The sequence below is a fragment of the Harmonia axyridis genome, chromosome 3, assembly GCF_914767665.1.
Source record: "Harmonia axyridis chromosome 3, icHarAxyr1.1, whole genome shotgun sequence".
NCBI lineage: Eukaryota > Metazoa > Arthropoda > Insecta > Coleoptera > Coccinellidae > Harmonia > Harmonia axyridis.
Window position 1 is genome coordinate 34,190,634 of NC_059503.1, and position 22,791 is coordinate 34,213,424.

At 39.1% G+C, this 22,791-nt stretch overlaps 3 protein-coding genes across 3 annotated transcripts; all 3 read right to left on the reverse strand.

The window, feature by feature from the left end:
• Positions 1 to 3,273: 3,273 nt before the first annotated feature.
• On the reverse strand, positions 3,274 to 7,389 carry LOC123675269. The gene has a single exon (XM_045610614.1). It carries the CDS (start codon positions 7,387 to 7,389, stop codon positions 3,274 to 3,276), a length of 4,116 nt encoding a protein of 1,371 aa, XP_045466570.1.
• A 138-nt stretch (positions 7,390 to 7,527) lies between these two features.
• Positions 7,528 to 9,006, reverse strand: LOC123675270. The gene has a single exon (XM_045610615.1). The coding sequence runs from the start codon at positions 9,004 to 9,006 to the stop codon at positions 7,528 to 7,530; it is 1,479 nt and encodes a 492-aa protein (XP_045466571.1).
• Positions 9,007 to 21,557: 12,551 nt separating this feature from the next.
• LOC123675271 lies at positions 21,558 to 22,220 on the reverse strand. Its single transcript, XM_045610617.1, has one exon. It carries the CDS (start codon positions 22,218 to 22,220, stop codon positions 21,558 to 21,560), a length of 663 nt encoding a protein of 220 aa, XP_045466573.1.
• Positions 22,221 to 22,791: the final 571 nt, after the last annotated feature.

A 22,791-nucleotide genomic window follows, 5' to 3' on the forward strand; every position in this document is an offset into this window, starting at 1 on the left:
AAATTAATATTTCACTCAATATAATATACATTTATAATGATATAGTGAAACTGTGGATTTGAAAATATATCACAATCCGACAATGTAACTTAACCAGGTTGGGGACATCTAAAATTGGGTATACTCCCTCTATTTCTGTTTATTACTCTATGGTATAAATGAATAGGATTGACAGATCTAATTCATTTTTGATATAGGAAGTTCAAAATTGATTTGGAGTTATTATGCCTTCTGAAGGTTCGTAACAACTTCTTTTTACGATCACGTACCTGCGAAATTCCATCCTCTCAAATATAATTCTCCACTTCATCTTTTGTCATACGACATACTGCAAAAATCACATTTTATTTACATCCCCACGTTAATCGCCTAACTGTTTGAGAGAGGAATTGAGCCATTAGAGCATAAGGCACTAAACTCAATTTCAGACTCTGCATAATTGAATTATAAAGAATTCATATTATGCAAAATTGGGTAGAAATAATGAGACTACCAAAATTGTTCGCCTGCTTGGAAGCGTTGATTTGACTGAAGTTATTAATTGCCAGACTTGTAATTAACATCGAACAACGAACTGCCGAAAGCGTTTTGCTATGCTTCCGAAGAGATCCGTCAATTCTGACTGGACAATGAGTTTGCTCCATCAATTTTGATGAAAGATGCTGAAAACATTGTTTTCAGTTCAACTATGCGAAGTAATCCAAATTTCTCAATTTGTCAGCTGCATTCATATCAGGCATATTGAATCTAAGACATGTTTCGATATCTCATCAAAAAAACTTCAAATGAAATATTATAACGTTCAAATCTCCAGTGCGTTTCTCATTTAGGGGGGGGCGGGGCTGGAAGTTTTCATCATGATAATGATGCATTTCATTTTCAACTTGGGATAATATCGAAAGGATATTTATCGTTTTTAGAAATCTTATAGTCATTTTTACTGATAACTCAATAGTTTTTTTAACAGAAGCAAATGTTTATAAAATTTCAAGGCGAAACATTCAACCCCGCTTTGGGGCGAGTTTTTCCATCTTTGGGGTAAATTGTTCTGCTTAGATTCTGACAATATTTTGTTGAAATAATGTTGTATTCCTATTGAATAAAACAATAATTTGTATCAACCTATGTATGTTAGGTTTATTTCATGCAGAACTAAACCAAAGAACAACAACAAAATATTGTTACTGGTTTATATAAACTTTATTTATTTAAAATCCATAACTCTTATCTAATGTGTAAATATACTTTCAAAATGAAAAACATTACTGGTAACTTCAATTTGAACTTTTTATTCAGCTAAATTTTAATCAAGACTAATCATCAGTCAGCAGTCTTTTATCAATTATAATTAACTTTAGCAATCCCTATTTTTATTCATCAGCAACATTCATCACTCTTCTCTTCATCTGACACACAATAATTAAGACACACATATAAGTGACTTTATCATATCTATCCAAGTATTTGGTAGGATCCCAATTTTTACACATAGTACATTCTGTCCACAATCCACTGTTTTTTTGGTCAAGAATTTAAATACGAATCATAACAAATTATGCAGTAGGTATCGTTCCAGATCATTACCGCTGTCATTCTCGTTATCTTGCGTTTTGCCTTTTCCTGATCCTTATATTTTTTTTCACTTTTCTCCTTGCCTTTACCATTCACTTTTCTTATATTTTTGTTTTTTCTGTTCCAGTCCTTTCAATGTCTTCATTTGTTTTTTGCCTGTTCTTTAGTCAATACTTTTTTCTGGCATGTCTGTTAAAATAGTAGTAGTTCCAAATGATCAATGACAATTAATGTACTGTCAACAAATATTTCATCAGAAAACGACATAATTTTATGCGAATCATTAATGGAACAGATACGTTTAGGTCGTTTAGTCGACAGCAGAGCCATCTTTGATGAATATTGAAGAATTTTTCGCACAAAATATTTGTATTTTTAACATAGGATACGAATCTGCAATAAAAACTGGGATTCTCATTAGAAATTCATCAGTTTATCACCGACTCCCCCCCAATGGAGAAGTAAATGGGTTTTAGCATAAGTGGACTCTCCCTCAAAACCATCAACTTTTCATATGATAAATTTTACCTTAAGAGGGTTCTATACCATTTCAACGATCATTCCAAAAATTAGCACGCTTCATTTTATGCTAGAGACCACCTAATTACATCAGGAGGTTTTCAGGTTGTTAAACTTTGGCAGATCACGACAATGCCACCTAGAGATTCAAGCCTTGGCTTGATTTTCAAGCTACTTAGCTTGAGCTTGACTTGATTTCAAGTCAAGCTTAATCAACTAGTTGTTTTTCAATCTCAAGTCAAAACCAGTATTTATTAATCAAGTACTTAAATCATATCAAGCTCCTTGATTTTTAGCAGTTTTATTGTGTAGTGTCAAATCAATAGAAAAATGATGATATGAGAAGGAAGCAAAAAACACTCATTGTATAAGATATCACCTTTTTGAAAAAGAAACATAAGTTAAATCACTATAAATAATAAATATAAATATAAAATAATAAAAAATAAATTTCTAAATATTGAGAAATCTCCAGGCTTTGTTTGATTTAATAATTTTCCATCCAGGATCTAAGACACATGGAGCATCTTATAGATCTGTCGCCAACCTATTGCGGGTTTTTGTAACTGTAAGGGCAGCTCTGGAAAATAGTCTTTCAACAGGAGCTGAATATACTATCTAAATGATCGCAAATTATTGCAACCAATTTCAGATGACGATAACTATTAAAGATTAAGCAACTTGTTGAAAGAATTTGTGTGCACTTACCTCGTGAGTTAAGAGAGATGATGTCCGTGAATTCACCCCCTAATCCGGTGGCAGAAGATGGTCAGGTGGATAGGTAAAAGGGATGATTAACCTCTTCTGCACCGGCTTCGTGGTTATGACTTAATTTGAGTATCACACAATTCACTCAAAATTGCTCAATCAGTTTTTAACAGAAGAAATTGAAAATGTATAAAGATGATTAGATGAATTTAAAGTAATCAAATAACTTAACTTTTGATGAAATTTAGAATAGATAAGCACAGTTTGACACTTGAGAAGGTTATTGTTATTAATTATTATGGCGATGTTTGTTTACCGACCGGGTTTACCGACCGGGTTTTACCGACCGGGTAATACCGCGGCCGCAGGTGGCGCCAACAAACAACAAATTTTCACGACGTAACATGCCGCCCGCCCTGAAGAGTCCCTTCAGTAAGATCAATTGCAAGGAGTGAACAGACGAAAAAGGGCCATCTATTGACTTGGAAGAGGACACAGCTTGACGACTGGTCGTCGAATTATCCCAGAGGAAGTAGTAACATCAGCTACACGAGTGGTGGAGTCAGTTCCAGGAAAAACAGATGATATACGACCGATACTCCATTTCAGAGGAGGAAGATTATCATCTCGAATGACGACTACAGTACCTGGAAGAATGGGGGTAGATGGTTGCAACCACTTGTGACGTTGCTGCAAGGTATGCAAGTATTCCTGACGCCAACGCTTCCAGAAGTCCTGCTGAAATCGCTGGACTAGTTGCCAACGAGATAACCGGTTCACAGACACAGAACTGACATCGTTGTCAGGAGGAGCTGTTAGGGACCGGAAAACCAAGAAATGCCCTGGTGTAAGGGCCTCAAAATCAGAAGGATCAGATGATGGAAGATACAGAGGACGAGAGTTGAGGATGGCTTCAACCTGAGTGCAGACGGTGAGAAACTCCTCGTAAGTGAGTTTCTGCTGGCTAATAACGCGAGTAAGATGATGTTTAGCAGATTTTACAGCGGCCTCCCACAGGCCGCCAAAGTGAGGACTGGAAGGGGGTATGAATCGCCAGTCAGTTCCGGACGACGAGGCGGCATCACAAAGACTCTGCTGATGTTGTGGAGCAGACAGTAAGCGACCAAGGTCACGAAGGTAGTTATGAGCACCAACAAAGTTGGTCCCGTTATCCGAAAAGATGACGGAAGGATGACCTCGGCGTGCAACAAAGCGCCGATAAGCAGCGATGAACGCTGGAGTTGACAGCTCAGATGCCAATTCTAGATGAACTGCTTTAGTAGAGAAGCAGATGAAGACAACCAGATATGCCTTCGTGCTAACGGCTCCGCGTAGTCGTGCACTCGTCACATAAAATGGGCCGGCGTAGTCGACACCAGTAGTTAGAAAAGCCACAGCAGATGATAGCCGCTCTGGTGGAAGATTGCCCATTGGCTGTATTAGAGGACGGGGCTTGCAAGAAAAGCATCGGTTGCACTTGCGCAGACGATGGCGTACTACATTACGTCCGTCCAATATCCAGTACCGTCGACGAATGTACGAATGAGTAGCTAAAGCACCGGCGTGCAGAAGACGATAATGGGCATCATCGATTATCAGATGAGTGAGATGATTGTCCTTCGGTAGAAGAACAGGATGTTTGTGTCGATATGGTAATAAAGAGGCTGAAAGGCGACCTCCAACTCGAACAAGTCCATACTCATCGCAAAAAAGGTGAAGTTTCATGATGAGTCGATGACGAGAAGATGGTTTCTGCAGCTCAGCCAGCTCCTCGGCAAAATGAACAGATTGAACCAGACGTATTAAGCAGATCTCTGCTTCCTGAAGCTCAACAGAGGTGAGAAAACCTGTGCGAGGTAAAGCTGAACCACGAGCATTCAGTATGAAACGTCGACAAAAGGCAATGACGCGCTTGAGTCGAAGATACGAAGAAAAACGGTCAATCATGGTGGGTTCACCGGAGACAACCGTCAACACTAAAGCGGAGAGCGGCTTGGCTTCTTCGTCCACTTGATCAATTTGAGATGAATCAACAGAGGACAGGGGCCATAGAGAGGAATCGAGAGACAACCAGTGAGGACCACGCCACCACAATGGGTGATGATGAATGTCTGCAGGCATCAATCCTCGAGAGGCACAATCAGCTGGGTTGTCTTCAGACACCACATGCCTCCAGTGATTTGAGGGAATCAGATCCTGGATCTCAGCGACTCGATTGCCAACAAATGTCTTCCACCTGTGACTCTCACCACGAATCCACGACAAGGCTACAGAAGAATCGCAGAAGGCGATGCATTCAGTAGTGAGATGCTGCAAAACACGAGATGACAGGTGATGCATGAGCTTGGCGAGAAGATGGGCACCGCACAGTTCCAAGCGCGGCAGGGTTGTAGCCTTGCAAGGGGCAATTTTGGACTTGGCCGCCAGGAGAGACACATGGTAATGTCCAGAAGATGCGAAAGTGCGGAGATAAACTACTGCAGCGTAGCCAGATTCAGAGGCATCACAGAAGCCGATCAGCCGATGAGCAGAAGAAGAAATGGCTGAGATGAATCGTGGTATGTGAAGCTCCGTCAAAGTGGGGAGCTGGGATTGAAACTGCAACCATGGGGGCTGAACCTCACTGGAAAGAGGTTGGTCCCATTCCAGATGGAGTAAGCAGAGCTGACGGAAGAAAATCTTCGCATAGAAGGTAACAGGAGCTAACCATCCCAAGGGATCGAAGATTCTGGCCATCTGACTCAACACAGACCGCTTGGTGATTGCTGTTGAGGTCAAACGAACAGAGTAGAAGAAGTGATCAGATGCTGGATTCCATCCAAGTCCCAAAATCTTGAGACTCGGTTCACGGTCGAGAAGAAGGGGGTCAATGGAGGAGGATTCTCTACGATGATCAGAAGGAATACCATCCAAAAGAGGAAGATGATTAGTAGCCCATTTGCGTAGCTCAAAACCGCCCGCCATGAGCAGATCCTGAACTTGTTGACGCAACTCAAGAGCTTCAGCCTCGGACGAACAACCTGTTAAGATGTCATCGACATAAATTTCATCTAGCAAAACCTGCCTAGCAGCAGGAAACTTGGGTCCGTCGTCTGAAGCTAGCTGTCGGAGGGTCCTAAGTGCCAAATAGGGAGCTGAAGAAACTCCATAAGTGACGGTGTTAAGGCGATAATATTGGAGAGGTTCCTGTTTGGTGAAACGCCAGACTATGCGTTGATAATCCCTTTGCTCAGGGCTTATCAAGATCTGTCGATACATCTGTCTGATATCGGCAGTGAAGACATATCGATGTAGACGAAAGCGAAGCAGAAGAGTGAAAATATCCGCTTGCAGTTTCGGGCCAGTAAGAAGAAGATCGTTGAGGGATTTGCCATTAGCAGATGCGCAAGAGGCGTTGAAAACCACTCGAATTTTAGTAGGAGGGTCGTCAGGGCGATGTACAGGATGATGAGGGATGTAATATGGTTCATATCGCGGACAATCAGAAGATTCAGGAACCAATTCCATGTGTCCACTTTCGAGATAATCACGCATGAACTCATGATAGGCGACACGAAGAGCAGGGTTATTGTCTAGACGATGTTCCAACCGAATAAACTGCCTAGTCGCCACGTTGACGGAGGTACCCAGCCGAGAAGATGACAAGGGTAAACCAACGGTGTATCTTCCGTTGGAGTCACGAGTTACATCAGCGCGATACAGCATTTCACATTCTTTCTCTGCAGGAGTTAAAGGAAGCACTTCAGGTACCTTGTCGAGTTCCCAAAAGCGACGAACGAGGTGGACAAGCTCCTGGTCTGAATGATGCGAGGGGCTCATGTTCGTGGTCTGAAGATCGGTAACGACATGAGATTTTATCACGTCAGATGGTGAGAGTTTGGGAGATGCATCAGAAGACTTAGGTTTGTCAGAAGAGGAATGGCAGGTGATCACTGATAGAGGAGAATCAGGCTGCGTAAGTGACGAAGGAGGAACAGCAGGTGATAACCCTGCAGAAGATGATGAAGAGGTGTGTTGTTGGAGGGCCTGATGGGTACTTTTAGGATGTCGAGTGAAACCATTGACAATGTCAGGTGAGAAGGAAACATGTTTTGTTCTCTTGCGATAACGAGCATAGGGCCCATAGAGCACCCAACCTAAGGTGGTAGACAATGCCCCTGGAAGTTCAGACGATGGGCGCAACGTGCCAGGAAGAATTAGATGAGGGAGCACATCCGAACCAATCAACATCCCTATGATGCGAGGAAGATAGAAGAGTGGATCAGCTAGGTTGAATTGCCGAAACTCAGACCATCGGCCATTGAACGCTTGGACAGGAAGAGGGTCTAGATGGCCGTCAAGAACGTAGGCTTTAATGATTAGATTTGGGGGATCCCCTCGGTGACAGAGAGTGACGTATGCGTACCCTTGGATGCGAAACTGATCCGCGTTACTCAAGGTGCGAAGTTGAATAGCTTCGGGGTGAATGCGCAGACGAAGCTTGGTGGCCCAATCTCGGGTGATGAGGGTGTGTTGGCAACCTGAATCAAGAAGAGCACGGCCAAAAACGACATTCCGCCGGTTGTCTAGACGGATCCAAGCGGTAGGCATAAGGTAGTCCGGATTATTTGTCTGACGCAAGGCAGAACGCGCAGATGAAAGCAGATGACAAGGAGAGTACAGACGAGACGTCGTGGACGGATGTTGGACCGACGGGGTGAGTCGGCCGCAAACTGACCACACTCGTAGTCATTCCGAACCATGGCCAGACGAAGCTGAACCTGCCCCCCTAGAAAACGTGCGCGACATGCCGAGATTCATTAATCGACCTCTTACTCCAGCTCGAGAGATAGAAGTACGAGCTGACTGCTCTGAAGAAATAGGTGGAGAGGGGGATAGGTCTGTCAATGGCTCCTCCGTGCGGAAAACAGAAGGTGGAGAGGGGAGTTGGTCTGTCGACTGCTCCCTCGTGTGGGACACGGAAGACGACGTAGTGGCAGTAGAGGCCATGTGAAGGATTGTATGGTGACGTGCTCCGCATGTGTGGCAGCACTGACTTGACCCGCAGTCAGCAGTGGAGTGGAACGACGACATGCAATTTCTGCACAATCGTTGCTCAGTCACGAAAGCTCTTCGCTTATGAATAGTCATGGCCTTGAATTCACGACACTGGCGAATGGAGTGATTTGCAGAGCAGAAAACACACGTGTGCGATGAAGATGAGCGCGAACCAGTGTATGCCGGACGGCGATAGGACTGGCCAGAGGATGAAGGCACAGCCGATGGAGAAACAGAAGCTGAGGCTATCGGTGATGGTGGTCTTGACGACCTCTTCGGCACAGACGAACGGGATGAAGTGATGGAAGTGCTTTCCAACACTCGCAGCTGTCGATTGGTGAATTCGAGCAGTTGCGAGAGATTGGGAAAGTCATCCGAGGATAACTGCCCCTCGAACAACTGACGAGATGGTACGTCGAGGTTGCGCAAAGCCAGAGAGAACAGAAGATAGTCCGCTAAATCTGGTATGGGCAGCGCCTTGATGGCATTGATCGCGTTTTGATGCGTGGTGGCGAACTGTTTCAGCTGGGACAAGGAAGAAACAGACGCAGGCCGTGAATCCAGTATCTGGCTCACATACAGGTCAGCAAGCCGACGAGGATTTTGATAACGGGAGGACAGGGCTTGATAGGCGAGAGCGTAATTCAAAGAATTCATCTCGAAGCCGGAGATGACAGAAGCCGCCTCACCAGCAAGAGAAGATGCAAGAAGATGGAACTTCTGGACTGGCGCCAGGGAGCCATTTTGATGCACTAGGGCATCAAATAGCGCGATGAAGCCAGGCCATTCCTCGATGTTTCCATGAAAAGAGGGCAATTCGACACGAGGAATGGGGAGATCAACAGAGGAAGGCTTCGCAGCCAAAGGAGATGCAGTCAGATTGCTATGGGCAGCACGGACATGCAGGCAAATCTCAAAAAAGGCAGAAAACTTTGAGGGTGCCTCGTCCTGTTCTTCCTCTAACTGAGAGTTTAGCTTTACGATCAACTCGTCAGCTTCTTTGAAGGTCTTCTCTACCTTAAACAACTCGGCCAAGCACATGTTGGCAACATCTGCTTCGGTGGTCAAACCTTTGATTAGTTTGAGAAGAGTGGAAGCCGCTGCGAATGCATTTTCGCGCTTGACAACCGCCTCAGAGATAGAGGCCTTCAATTTTTCCATCGACGGCATTTTAACTTTCGAACGACCCCGGTATACAAGAAATAAATTGATTCGGAATTTATAGTTCGAAAAGTGAACAGACGATGCTTATCTTGCCAAAGGAGATGATAATAAACAGATGACGCGCGATAAGCCGTTCAATAATTTTCCACTTGATTTATTGGAAAGAAAATTAAACGGCGAATTTAAATGGATAATCAGATGAACGGAAATTGAAATCAGACTGAAATTATGGAATTAATTTGAACAATTCCCGGGTTTCGGCACCAATAAATGATCGCAAATTATTGCAACCAATTTCAGATGACGATAACTATTAAAGATTAAGCAACTTGTTGAAAGAATTTGTGTGCACTTACCTCGTGAGTTAAGAGAGATGATGTCCGTGAATTCACCCCCTAATCCGGTGGCAGAAGATGGTCAGGTGGATAGGTAAAAGGGATGATTAACCTCTTCTGCACCGGCTTCGTGGTTATGACTTAATTTGAGTATCACACAATTCACTCAAAATTGCTCAATCAGTTTTTAACAGAAGAAATTGAAAATGTATAAAGATGATTAGATGAATTTAAAGTAATCAAATAACTTAACTTTTGATGAAATTTAGAATAGATAAGCACAGTTTGACACTTGAGAAGGTTATTGTTATTAATTATTATGGCGATGTTTGTTTACCGACCGGGTTTACCGACCGGGTTTTACCGACCGGGTAATACCGCGGCCGCAGGTGGCGCCAACAAACAACAAATTTTCACGACGTAACACTATCATTGATAAAAAGCCTTTGCCATTTTGGTCAAGTTTGGAAAGATATTTCTCTAATTCTGTGGTTATTCCGTTCATTCTTCCACATCTTGTAGAACAAAATCGTGCGAGAATATATCAGAAACGCACAGTTTTCATGGTTATATTTTATTATTCTATGTTGGCACTCCGAACTTTCCGCTACGGCTTTATCTGTCAATTCATCAAATTGCCTTAAAGAAATCAGTTCTGCCAACCAACATTTTTCAATGCAAAAATCACTAAATTATATTTATGGAAATATTTCATTAATTTCAATGAAAATGCAATGAATTAGAGAAAATAATGTATAATACTCGTACAGAAGGCTCATTCTACCACTCGTTCATTCTAAAACTCGCCACTTCGTGGCTCGTTTTTGAATTTTGAACTCGTGGAAGAATATCAATGCCTTCTGCACTTGTATTATAAATAACTATTCTCTAATTCTGTGGTTATTCCGTTCATTCTTCCACATCTTGTAGAACAAAATCGTGCGAGAATATATCAGAAACGCACAGTTTTCATGGTTATATTTCATTATTCTATGTTGGTACTCCGAACTTTCCGCCACGGCTTTATCTGTCAATTCATCAATTTGCCTAGAAGAAATCAGTTCTGCCAACCAACATTTTTCAATGCAAAAATCACTGAATAATATTTATAGAAATATTTCATTAATTTCAATGAAAATGCAATGAATTAGAGAAAATAATGTATAATACTCGTATAGAAGGCTCATTCTACCACTCGTTCATTCCAAAACTCGCCACTTCGTGGCTCGTTTTTGAATTTTGAACTCGTGGAAGAATATCAATGCCTTCTGCACTTGTATTCTAAATAACTATTCTGAAACTACTAATAAAGTCACACTGGAGAATGCTTCAGTCCCCCGGTGCTCGAGGAATTCTCTCATTTAGTCTAAGCGCGCACGAAATTACAGAAATATATGCCGTGCGATACGTGCATATCAAGCTCAAGTAATATCAAGTAGCTTGATATCAAGTCAAGCAATAAATATCTTGAATCGAGTCAAGTTAAGCTCAATTATGCAATTTTTCACGAGCTTGATTTGCAAGTTACATAGAGAAAGTTAATACTTCATTAATGAATAAGTCCATATTTAGCAGGGGATTAGTTATTTTTAATAAACTATCTGAAAAAATCGAATATCTATTGCAATTATTATAAGGAATTCAAAAAATGTTTAATGAGCTATATTTATGAAGAATTTAATTAATTTAGTGAATTATATTTGTATTATTTTCAATAGCCGAGTGCTAAATAAAGTTTTTTATTATTATTATTGAGTAGTTGGTTGAAATGTCAAGCTACTTGGCTTGATGATTCCCTATATAAACCCCTTATCCCTAATAATTTAATCATTATGAAGACGAAAACATAATATTTCCGAAAATGATGCGAATTCATTCTCAACCCACTAACTCGAAGAATTGAAATATAACATGCAAGGCCTCTAGAAATTCCTCTTGTATCTCCGAACTCATCTAAGACCCGAAAACTTTCAAGAAAATTGAAATATCTCAACTATTTTTCAGGGTAATATAAATTCCATCGATCGAACCGCGCATTCTCGACATCAGCTGGACCCATAAAAGAAATTAATAAATTTCGTAATAAAACTAGGGGCTTCTATTTTCCAGCAAACTTCCAACAAGTTAAATTAAAAACGGTGGGTCCAAATAGTCCAATTTTGTCCAAAGAGTAGACACCAACCAGGAAGAAAGAGGTATTGTATTTGTTCCGAAGTGCTTCAACAGGTACGGACTGGCGAAAACGCAATCATATAAGCTAAGACGGTGGTAAAAGGACTGTATTCCTCAATAGTATATTATTTCATAACAAGGAAAAGTATCACTTTTCAAGGCGAGCCTGTGGCGGGTAATTGAAGGCAAGCCATAAAAAGTCTCTTCTGCGAATAAAATATGTTATTAGGAGTATTATTATTTCGAACATTTTGAAATTGTGGAGATCCAACTTCAAATAAGATTTATATCAACGATCATTTTAATTGATTGATCAATAGAAAATTTGGATAAAGACATGAAGTATAATAAATATCAATTATCATTGTTAGGCAACACTTTTCCCTCCGACGGATGGCGAAGCAATTCATCGTTGACTTAGCAACACTTTTTCGAAAAATATGTTTGATCAATCAATAATAAACAATACAAGTTACTGTAATACAAGGGAAGTGTATTGAATTGAAGCTGAATAATAATTATGCCCATTTTATACCTAGATGTTTGTTTAGGGTGCCCCACATAAACAAATCCGGGGGATATCTTTCGACGCCATATTATCACCCCCTGAAGAAACCCCCCATGAATCTTAAATAGCAATAAGAGTCGATTGTCATATAATTTAGCAATTCCATTTATGGATATGATGGCGTCCTTTTCGGTGTGAAGAATTCGTTAAATGTGATAGGTAAAGTGCATACATTGTTTGAGTTTCAATCAATGATAATTTTAATTAATATATCAGCTGTGTTTATAGGATTCAACCTGACTTTTTCACAATCTAGAAAACAATGGTATCATCCATTGCATTAATTGCTTTCGATAACGAACGCCTGTGATTGTTTCAATTGGTTTTAACAACTCATAATACAATACGCCGAGCTGGTCCCTCCAAATACTGAGCATAACCTTGAAACCGTGAATATTCGGTTTGGTCGTCTACGTGGAAGCATGGCTGAGATATGCTCATGATTCTCTGCGCTTGGGATCATCGTAATGAACCCATTTTTCGTCTCCAGTTACAATATGATGCAGAAATCTCTTTCGTCTTTGCCTTGCAAGCAGCTGTTCACAAGCAAACAAACGCCGTTTAACATCTATCGGCTTCAACTCGTACGACAGTCCGTACGGAATTATGTGTTGATAGCGTAACAAATTAAAAATGCAAAATATCTTTTATATCGATGACTGCGAATCCGACGGTGTTAATACTTTGCATCTCATCATAAGAATCATAGAAAATGCAAGAAAAATATTGAAGAAGATAATCAGAAAATCTATGTGATTATCAATCCGACCTCTTTGAGATTTTGAGTTTATAAGGAATAATCGATTCTAGAATCGAGCGAAAAACACTGGCATGTATTCAGGAAAGTTTCAACAATCACCTATTCATTAATAAATCAAATCTGCACATGAATCAACAAGCGTTCAAAAGCTCCTGACTTCAGGAGCTCAAATTCAAATTTTGTATAGGAAGGTGATATTTCCTGAGTTATATGTCAAAAGCCGCTAAAAAACTTAATTTTTTTATAATTTTTTTTCTCATGTTTCGTCAAGAATTTTTGATGGCAAACCTCAAATTCGGATTTTGCATCCCAAAAAACATATTGTATCTAAGAAATCAAAACTAACCCACAGTCGGTTTTTGCAGAGACAGATGAAATACGCCACTTTTCAACAAAAACGGTTTATCGCACAAAAAACTTGATAGGATAAATTTGTAGGGAAGATTAAATAACTTTGTTTTTGTATGGGAAGGTCCTTCATAAAAAAAATATATTTTCCGAGTAATATGCAAAAATCCGCCAATTAATGAAATTTTTTACCTTTCTCAGGGGCGGATCCAGGGTGGGGGCATAGGAGCCATGGCTCCCCCTCGCGGACCTTAACAATATAAAAATGTATCCTGAAATATCGAAAAAAATGCGTGGGAACTCAGAAGAGTGAAAGATTGGATATGATCTAGAATGGTTGAATGGATTGGCATTAAATCAAAACTCCGCCAATAAATGAAATTTTTCACCTTTCGTCATTTCTTTGAAATTTTTTAATGTTCCGTCGAGAAATTTTGGTGGCCAACCTCAGATTCGGATTCAGCACCCCAAAAAAACATCCAAAACCGAAAGAAGCAAAACTACCTCGAAACTTTGCCGTTATAGTGTCCCTTATGAGCATAAATTGACTGGACTACAAAGCAGGGCGGCGAAATTTTATTTTGCCGGGGCGCCAAAATGTCTGGCGGGGGCCCTGCGCAGATGTAATTCATTATTCTCAACTGACCTCTAAATAGTTCTGTAGTCTCCAAAGGTACAATTTTTGCTTGAATGAACGAGCGATGGAAAATCCTGACTTTGCGTCCAGTTTGAATTTTCTATTTTTATAATTCTGATGACGAAACAAATTGGCAAGATGCTCGGAATTTTCATTCTACATCCAAATTAGGCATGTTATTTTTTTTCTCACAGGGTTCATATAAATGAATGTTTATTTATATAATATTCTGAATAAACTCTCTCCCGTCTTTTGCCTATACGCGTAGGATTTCTCCTCGCCGTCGGATTCTCACTCCTCGCTAAGAGGAACATTCACTCAATCCCAGATATTCCAAATATCAGAAGGGTAGAGCTCGGACGTGTCCGGTCCTTGTGGTCCCCCTAGTTCTCGTTGAACTTCTGGTCCTCTTACACGTGATCCTTTGACCTGTCCCTCGCTTCCTAGGAATTTTCTCACCGTCCTTGCAGTACCTAAAAAAACAGCTTTTTGCATTATATTACATATAGTCTCACTGAGTCCCAGTTGCTTTATATTCCTCTTGAGATTTTTGGGCACTAATCCAGTTGTTGAGATGATAATTGGAATAGTTTTCGTTGATATCATTCTCCACTGACGCTTTACCTGAAATTCGAGGTCCCTATATTTTGAAATTTTTTCCACCTCCTTTTGACGCAGTTTGTTGTTATTTGGTATTGCTAACGTCAACGAGTAATGCTGTATTTTGATGTTTATCGACTAGTAATATATCTGGTCTATTGTGAGGGATTGTTTTATCAGTCAAAACTGTACGATCCCAGTATGGCTTATAGCATTCGTTTTCCAGGATGATCTCCGGTCGTTACTTGTAGTATGGCACTTTTTCAGAATGAATTAGTGTTAATTTGGTTGTCATTTCTTGGTGTAGTATCTTTCCTACTGCATCGTGTCTCTCTTTATATTCATTTCCTGCAAACATTTGACATCCTCCAGTGATATGTTGTATTGTCTCATTTGTTGGACACCCATATCGACATAGAAATCGGCATAAAAATAATAGAAACTCTCTTATTATTATTATTATTATACCAGTTGGCTGGGTTCATAAATTCGTGAACCTTATGCTCCATATGCATTGAGTTCTCAGTTATAAATCCAAATCTACTATTAACACTTTGCTTCAAAATATACAGTTCATAATTGTAAATCCAGCCAACTGCGATGTCACATCCATTTATAAAGACCTGTACAACACTGTCAACAAATTCTGGGAACCGCGAATAATGTGCAGTGTATAGATTTTAGACCTGGTCTTCCCTACTAGGTAAGGTACTCTAGTATACTAACAACTTATGAATATTTTGGGAGCGTTTAAAACTGAAAGTTTCAATGGTGAATTCCAAAACATTTTTGTATGAAAAAATGTTGATCCGAAGATGAAAATTTTTCGTAACAATAATATAACTTCCTCCAATATTTTTCATCAGAGTGGTGAATTATTGGCTATTTTTTTTTGGTTCACTCTCTATGATAAATATCAGTCGAAAATCATAATTTCAGAATTTCGTCCCGTTAATATTGATGGCTCTTGGAGACTCATATCATAATCGACAAAAATTCAATGTTATCATCAGAGAAAACAAAAACGTTCGAGAATATGAACCTATTCCGACCCTGGAATGCTCGTTCCCAAAAATGGATCTAGACAACATAAAGAGGTGAAAGAAGTAATAAGCCATCCTATTCTCCGATAACGGTGTTTCCTAGTTTTCAGAACAAAGTCCCACATTTAATGTGCGCCAGAGGTCTTACGTCGCTGGACCGGAAGGAACTGTATTGTAAGACCCGTTTTACACAACGGAGGATAAACTGAACTACGAGCATTGTTTGAAAAAAGTTCAGAAAATGGAGATGGAATTTTCGAGGGAGCTGAATTTGCTGGTTGGATCCTAAGGGGATTTTTGTGGAGGTTAAACCGCATGAAACTGCACTTCGATGTCTTAAATGAGTTTAATGAGTGATACATAATAGGTCATACTGCAACCGGATTCTGAGCAGCTTGATAACCGGTTGCAAAAAATAGTATTATTATGATTACATTAGTTATTAAGACATTTAATTTAATTAATTTTGTTGGTAGATACGAACGGAATATTCAAAAAAGAAAAATAAAATACCGTTCGGGATTGACGTAGATTTGAAACTGACTTGGAATCATCAAGACATCGTAATTCTAGGTATGTCAATATGTTTCATTCACATGTTTCGCCACAGGTGAAGTTACTCCAACTTAAAACGGCAGTTTGATTCATCAACCACCGAATACGTGACTTTTTTGTGTCATATAGCATCAAATCTTAGTTCTAATGTGTTCTATGAATGAATGACCAATCAAACGTTACCATTTATTAAAACCCCGCCTATGGGGTTGTTAAATTCCAAACTTTGGCGAATATACTATCAAACACTTGTTACAATATGAGTTATCAAAAATTGTCAACTGATAACCGAATAATTAGTAGGATCCCTGCAATACAACTTTGCTGTTACCATTTTTTTCAGAAATTCGAGGCTTTTTTATTTAATTATTTATATAATCAGACGGCAAAGCCATTTAACATTGATGACAAATTTTAACAATAACAAATCTTCATTAAAATATATTCTTCAGGTGCCATCTCCTCTCAGAAGGTTGGCTATCAAAATGGCTACCTTCATCTTTGACACTGCAGCCCTAAACAACTCAACAGAACTGCACTTGTACCATTGTCTCGAGTTGTTTGACCAGAAGATTCGCCTTCTTCCAATGTTCCTTCTTCCCTGTATCTTTCCCTGTATCACTATCTGCAATAAGGCATATTTCTCCCCTCTCAGCACATGACCCAGATACTGCAACTTTCCAATCTTCACCCCGTTCAGTATTTCTCTCTCTTTACCCATTCTTTTGAGCACTTCTTTATTTGATACTTTGTCTATCCACCTTATTTTGAGTATTCTCCTGTATGTCCACATTTCGAAGTCCTCCAGTCGATTACTTATATCCTGTTTTATTGTCCAGGTTTCCATTCCATAGAGGAGCACAGGAAATACATAACATTTTAACAACCTGATCTTGAGCTGTAAACTGAGATCTTTTCCACAAAATACCTTTCTCATCTTATTGAACACATTTCGGGCTTGGCCAATTCGTACTCGAATTTCCTCCGTACACTCATTACTCTCATTGACAATGGTTCCCAGGTACTTATACTTCCTCACCTTTTCTACTGGCTGTCCTTCAATCCATAAACTCTCAGGTCGTTGTTGTGCTTTTGTTATGGTCATAAATTTTGTTTTCTTCACATTCAATGTGAGGCCACACTTCTCGCTATTGTCTACCACGCGATCTAATATTATTTGTAGGTCTGCTAGCGACTCTGCAATGAGTATGGTGTCGTCGGCATATCTTATGTTGTTGATTGGTCTTCTATTAACTTTTATGCCGATTGTTGTTCCCGCCAATGCATTCTTAATTATGCTCTCTGAGTACTGATTGAATAGGAGTGGTGACAATGCACACCCCTGTCTCACTCCTCGCTTTATTTGTATGTCCTCTGAAATGTCATTACCCAGTTTGATATTAGCCGTTTGATTGAAGTACAAATGTGCTATTATCCGGATATCCTTATCATCTAGATATTTCTCTTTGAGGAGTTGCATCATGTGGTCATGGCGTACTTTATCAAAGGCTTTATTGTAGTCTAAAAAGCAAACATATAGTGGTTGATTGATATCCATACATCTTTGAGCCAACACATTGAAGGCAAAAAGTGCCTCTCTTGTTCCCATCGAGTTCCTGAAGCCGAATTGTGAATCACTGATATCTCGTTCCAGTTTTCTGAATATTCTCTGGTGTATGATTTTTAAGAATATTTTGAGGGCATGGCTCATCAAGCTAATTGTTCGATATTCTGTGCATTCTTTTGCTCTAGGTGTTTTGGGTAAGGTGATAAATGTTGATTTCAGCCATTCCTTGGGAATAATGCCCGTGTTGTATATTGTATTAAATAAGTCTACTAGTACTTTAATTTGCTCTTCTGTTATTAGCTTAATTAATTCAGCTGGAAGTTCATCAGGACCTGGGGCCTTATTGTTCTTTGCTAACTTGATAGCATGTTCTACTTCTTCTGGTGTTATTTCAGGTCCTGTCTGGCTGTTATTCTCAAATTTGATTACTTCTTGTCTTTGATCATCGAATAATTCCTGTATGTACTCCCTCCATCTTGCGAGTTTTCTTCCTGTGTCGACAATAATCTGGCCCTCTTTGTTCTTATATATTAAAATATATAAGAACATAAATAAACAAGCGCCCAATCATAAAGTTGAATTTTCAAGAAATACATAATATTATCAAAAACTTTTTTATTAATTTTGGGCATTAGGCAAAATCAGAACCGAGATGCCAGCGGACTTGTAAGAGCTTGGGGTTCGAAGTTCTTTTCCAGGGTGAGTATTGATACTAAAAATATATCAGCCTGACATTTGTTAGCTAGGCGAAGAGCTCTAGATAATGGACTGTGGACACTATAATTTGTTGGCGCAAAGCTAATATGAAAAACCTCTCGAGTTCTAAGGAGCGCTGGACTACAGTTGAGATTTATTTATAAGTTTGAAAAGTTATCTCTTTTCAAATCTAAAGTTCGTAGTCCGATTATCTCTTGATTATAATTATTTATCGTAGTCCGATTATCTTTCGATTAAAATAATTATAAAAAACTGGTAACACATTTATGATTCAAAGTTTTGTCCATCGCTGGCAACTACTTTCTCCCATCTTTCGGGCAGCTTACGAACCCCACGTTGAAAAAACTGGCCATATTTTGTTAATTTTCTTATTTCTGAATCATTTCCATGAAGCATGGTAACCATTCTCGGTACGTTCTTTTACTGATAGTGACCTCACCATATGTATTTGAGAGCATTCGATGAGCCTCAGCCGCAAATATCTCTATATTGAAAAATAATATTAAAACCTCCCGAATATGACGAGAATTTGACTCGTAAGCTGACATGTTTTATCGAGAATAACTTTATGATACTGACCCAAATCGACAAATATATCGATGGCGTTATTTTACAAATACTTAAGCTTATTGTATGACATCTACGATCTATTTATTTCGACTACCACTTATCGCTACAGCTAAATATTTCAAAATGGCGGAATCTACGTTATACACCTGATATAGAAAAGGATAAGGAAAAAACTCATGCAATTGAATCAGATAATTTTACAGTTGACCCAACTATGAAAAATCAAAATTAATATAAAGATCGACATGAAGCTGATGATTATTCCGGATTTTTTGTGGAGAAAATTGACCGAATTGTCTTGGTCGAAGAAAATAATATTACTTCTGCAACTGCAGAAATTCAGCTACTTTTTGTTGTTTCTAATTTCCCAAGCAACTCAGCTACGCCTCCAAATCAGACGATAATTCGGCACGTGCACCTGCTGTATATCCTTAGGCTGTCTAGACATGTACAGCACGATTTTTCCTAATAGACGTTCGCAAGTTTCAATACTAGGATGGATGACTTTCAGGATAATTCGAACGTATTTATTCTCCTTCTGTTCATTTCGTATTCAGGGAGAATGACTGGGAAAACGACTGTTGTTTGCATTCTACAGTCTTGGATTGCTTCGTGTGAGACTCCATCAGGTCCATTTGTTCTGCAGGTAACCGTGAAAGCTAGATTCGAAATTCGGCTTGCGAAATGGCGAATGCGTCGGTTCCAAATTCATATTGGCAACTTTCCTATTTGTGTTAGACTGCGGAAAATTTAGAAATAAAGGTTCAACTTAAGTAAGATATTGTCTAAATTGTTATGGGAGATGAATCAAACCCAGTTGAACCTGATGGTCGACGTTTCGGACATTTATTATCTTAAATTTACTTCCAAAATAATGAGGAAGTCCTTACTCATGACTAAAAAAAACAGAAAATGTGGCAATGTGGTACCGGGTTTTTAACCATAATTTGACCCCCCCCTTAAACTTTGTTACTGACAGAGATGCAAAAAAATGTTTTTCACGAAATCGACTACTGTTTTTTAAAATGATTCCGAAAAATGAAATACATACAGAGTGGGCAACATATTGATGGGAACTTCATTTCTTCAAATGGAACACCCTGTATATTTTTCTATATTTGACTGGCTCTCTTTTCCCAGATTTCGAATATATAACATATGTTTGGCCTGAGTACCACAGAGTTCCAAATTTCAAGAACCACCAGGCAAGCTAAGTATTCAGGTTTCAAGTGGAAGGCTGCGATAATTCAAAATACCCTTTTTTGATTTATGAAGCGAACATCTCATCAGTTCTCATCACTGGCACTAACTGGAAGTAATTGAATGCAAAAGCCGAACATATCGAATGAAAAAAATAAGAATCTGGCGATGCGAGATGGGCTTGAATCTTGAGAAAACGAAGTTCATGACTATATCATTTAATAAGTTGAATTTACCAAGTATTCAATATTCAAGGTTGAAGGGTCAGAACTCGTTTGAAATAATTGAAAGTTATTTATTTGGGAGTAGAAATTGATAGAAATCCTTAATGGAACGTTCATATTTGTGGAGTGGTTAAATAATTGAGGTCAATGCTGTTTACCTTCAAGCGACTTAAGAAAATTGTTCATATAAGAAAGTTGCAAATACTATATCATTCTCTTGTGGAGTGTCATATACAATATGGAGTCTCTGGTTCGGGTGGAACATACAATTGTCACTAAGAACACCTCAATGTGATACAGAAATCTTTTTTTGAAAATCATTTATGGTAAAGACCGCACCTACCCTACGGAAAGACTTCAGGAGATTCCAAAGTTCGAAGTGACAAAACTTTATTGTTATAGGATGTTATATCTACAGTAAAAAAATATGACTACATTAATGCCAATCGATCATAACCATAACACAAGGTACCATCAAGTTGTTTAGAAAATTTTCCGTTGAATGAAAAATAGCTAGATTTGAAAATTTAAATGACCAAATCAACAATCATCTCACGTGGCGAATCTGTAAATGTTTGAATGAAATATCAATTATCTCTGATCACTTGAATAATCAAATCTTCCGGTACACTCGTAAAGAGAGACACAACATCCAGGAATATTAGAGGGCAATTGTCAGGTATCCTTACATTTTTAAATTCCTCAACAAGTTCATAAGATTTCTTAATATTATAGTGATATATAGGCACTTACAACAGGATCGAAAAGGTTTAACAGTATATCTTAAATATATTATAGATAATCTTCACATAAATATAATGCGTATCAACTGAACATTTTCCTGCCAAAGGAAAATGATTTTTTGAGGTTGACAACTCAATCTCTACAAAGTTGAGAGGAATAATTAGCATGATTTGAAGACAACACAATCACAAAATTCAATCTTATATAGTGAAAATTCCAGATGAAAATTTACACTTGTGAGACAATACTGAACTCAATATAAATATTTCCCTAGCCTGATAAATGAAATGTCCTGAACACCTACCAAAAGCCTAACCTAATCTAACCAAAGCTAACCCATAACTGCTAGTTTAAAATTGTTAATTAATAATAATAATAATAACATTTCTTTATTACCCAACAGGAATATCCCAATTACAGGGTAAAAATAATATACAATATACAGTGCAGAATAAACAAAAATAATTCAACACATCAACATGATGCATTACCCACTTGAAAATTCACTTCCCGAAACTCAACCAAAAACATTAACTCTTAGTTTATCAGCACTTTTACAAATACGGTTAACTGGAGATCGTTCAGAAATATTAGTCCGAGCCGTAGGTAAATAGAAAACTGGTGTCAACCTCGCTGCTAGTCTCGGCACATTGAAAGACATCTTGGACAGAAGATATGGTGAGTCTATCCTGTTGGCTAACAATCCACGGGCAAACCTGGCACATTGTTCTTCATGTCTATCAAGTAACGAGGATATCCTCAACTCCTCCATAACATCAGAAAGGTCTGCACCACGCTCAGGATACCGCCCTGTTCTCTTGAAAACCACGTATTTAAAAAATCTCCTATGAATACGCTCCAATCGCGACAGATGACAGTCATAAATAGGGAACCACACCAAGTGAGCATACTCCAACTTACTGACAACCAGCGCGAAATAGAGATTCCTCAATATCGACCAATCCTCGAACTCACTGCTGCATCTAAAAACAAAGCCTAAAGCTCGACTAGCTGATGCACAAAGCTGATCTACATGCGGGATAAAGCTGAATGAGGAGTCAAATGAAACTCCGAGGTCACATATTTCATCTTGATTGCTGAGAAATCTCTCAGCAATATGATAGCCATACGATAGAGGAGTTGACTTTCTAGTGTATGTGACCTTGAAACATTTGTCCATATTTAACACAAGCCTGTTACACAAGCTCCAACCATGAACATATTCCAAGCACGACTGGAGAAACAGCAAATCAGCCACATCACGGATTCTCAAGTAGAGCTTAAAGTCGTCTGCGAAAGCCAATGCTGGACATCTAAGTGAGGTGAGAAGATCATTGATGTATATAACAAACAACAATGGCCCCAAATTTGATCCCTGGGGAACGCCACATGAAAGAGCATACTCAAACGATTTGAAGCCATTGTAAAAAACATAATTCATTCTTCTCCTGAGATACGATCGTAGAAGCCTCACATATGCTGGACTGAAACCCAGTGATGTTAATTTCCTCAGCAGAATATTATGGTCAACAGTATCAAACGCTCTAGATAGGTCAGTGTAGATAACATCAACTTAACCACCCTCGTCCAAGCACCCCGTGATGTATTGTGAAATTGTTGCCAGGTTAGTTACGGTAGATCTTCCTCGAATGAATCTGTGCTGTTGTGTGGACAAATATGAATGAACACTAAAATATATGTCCTTGTATAACACCTCCTCGTACACCTTCGCAAAATTTGACAGGATAGAT

What these genes read in the sequence shown, in the direction of transcription:
- LOC123675269 (XM_045610614.1), bottom strand. Translation starts at nt 7,389, where the DNA reads ATGCCTACCGCTTGGATCCGTCTAGACAACCGGCGGAATGTCGTTTTT.
- LOC123675270 (XM_045610615.1), bottom strand. Translation starts at nt 9,006, where the DNA reads ATGCCGTCGATGGAAAAATTGAAGGCCTCTATCTCTGAGGCGGTTGTC.
- LOC123675271 (XM_045610617.1), bottom strand. Translation starts at nt 22,220, where the DNA reads ATGGACAAATGTTTCAAGGTCACATACACTAGAAAGTCAACTCCTCTA.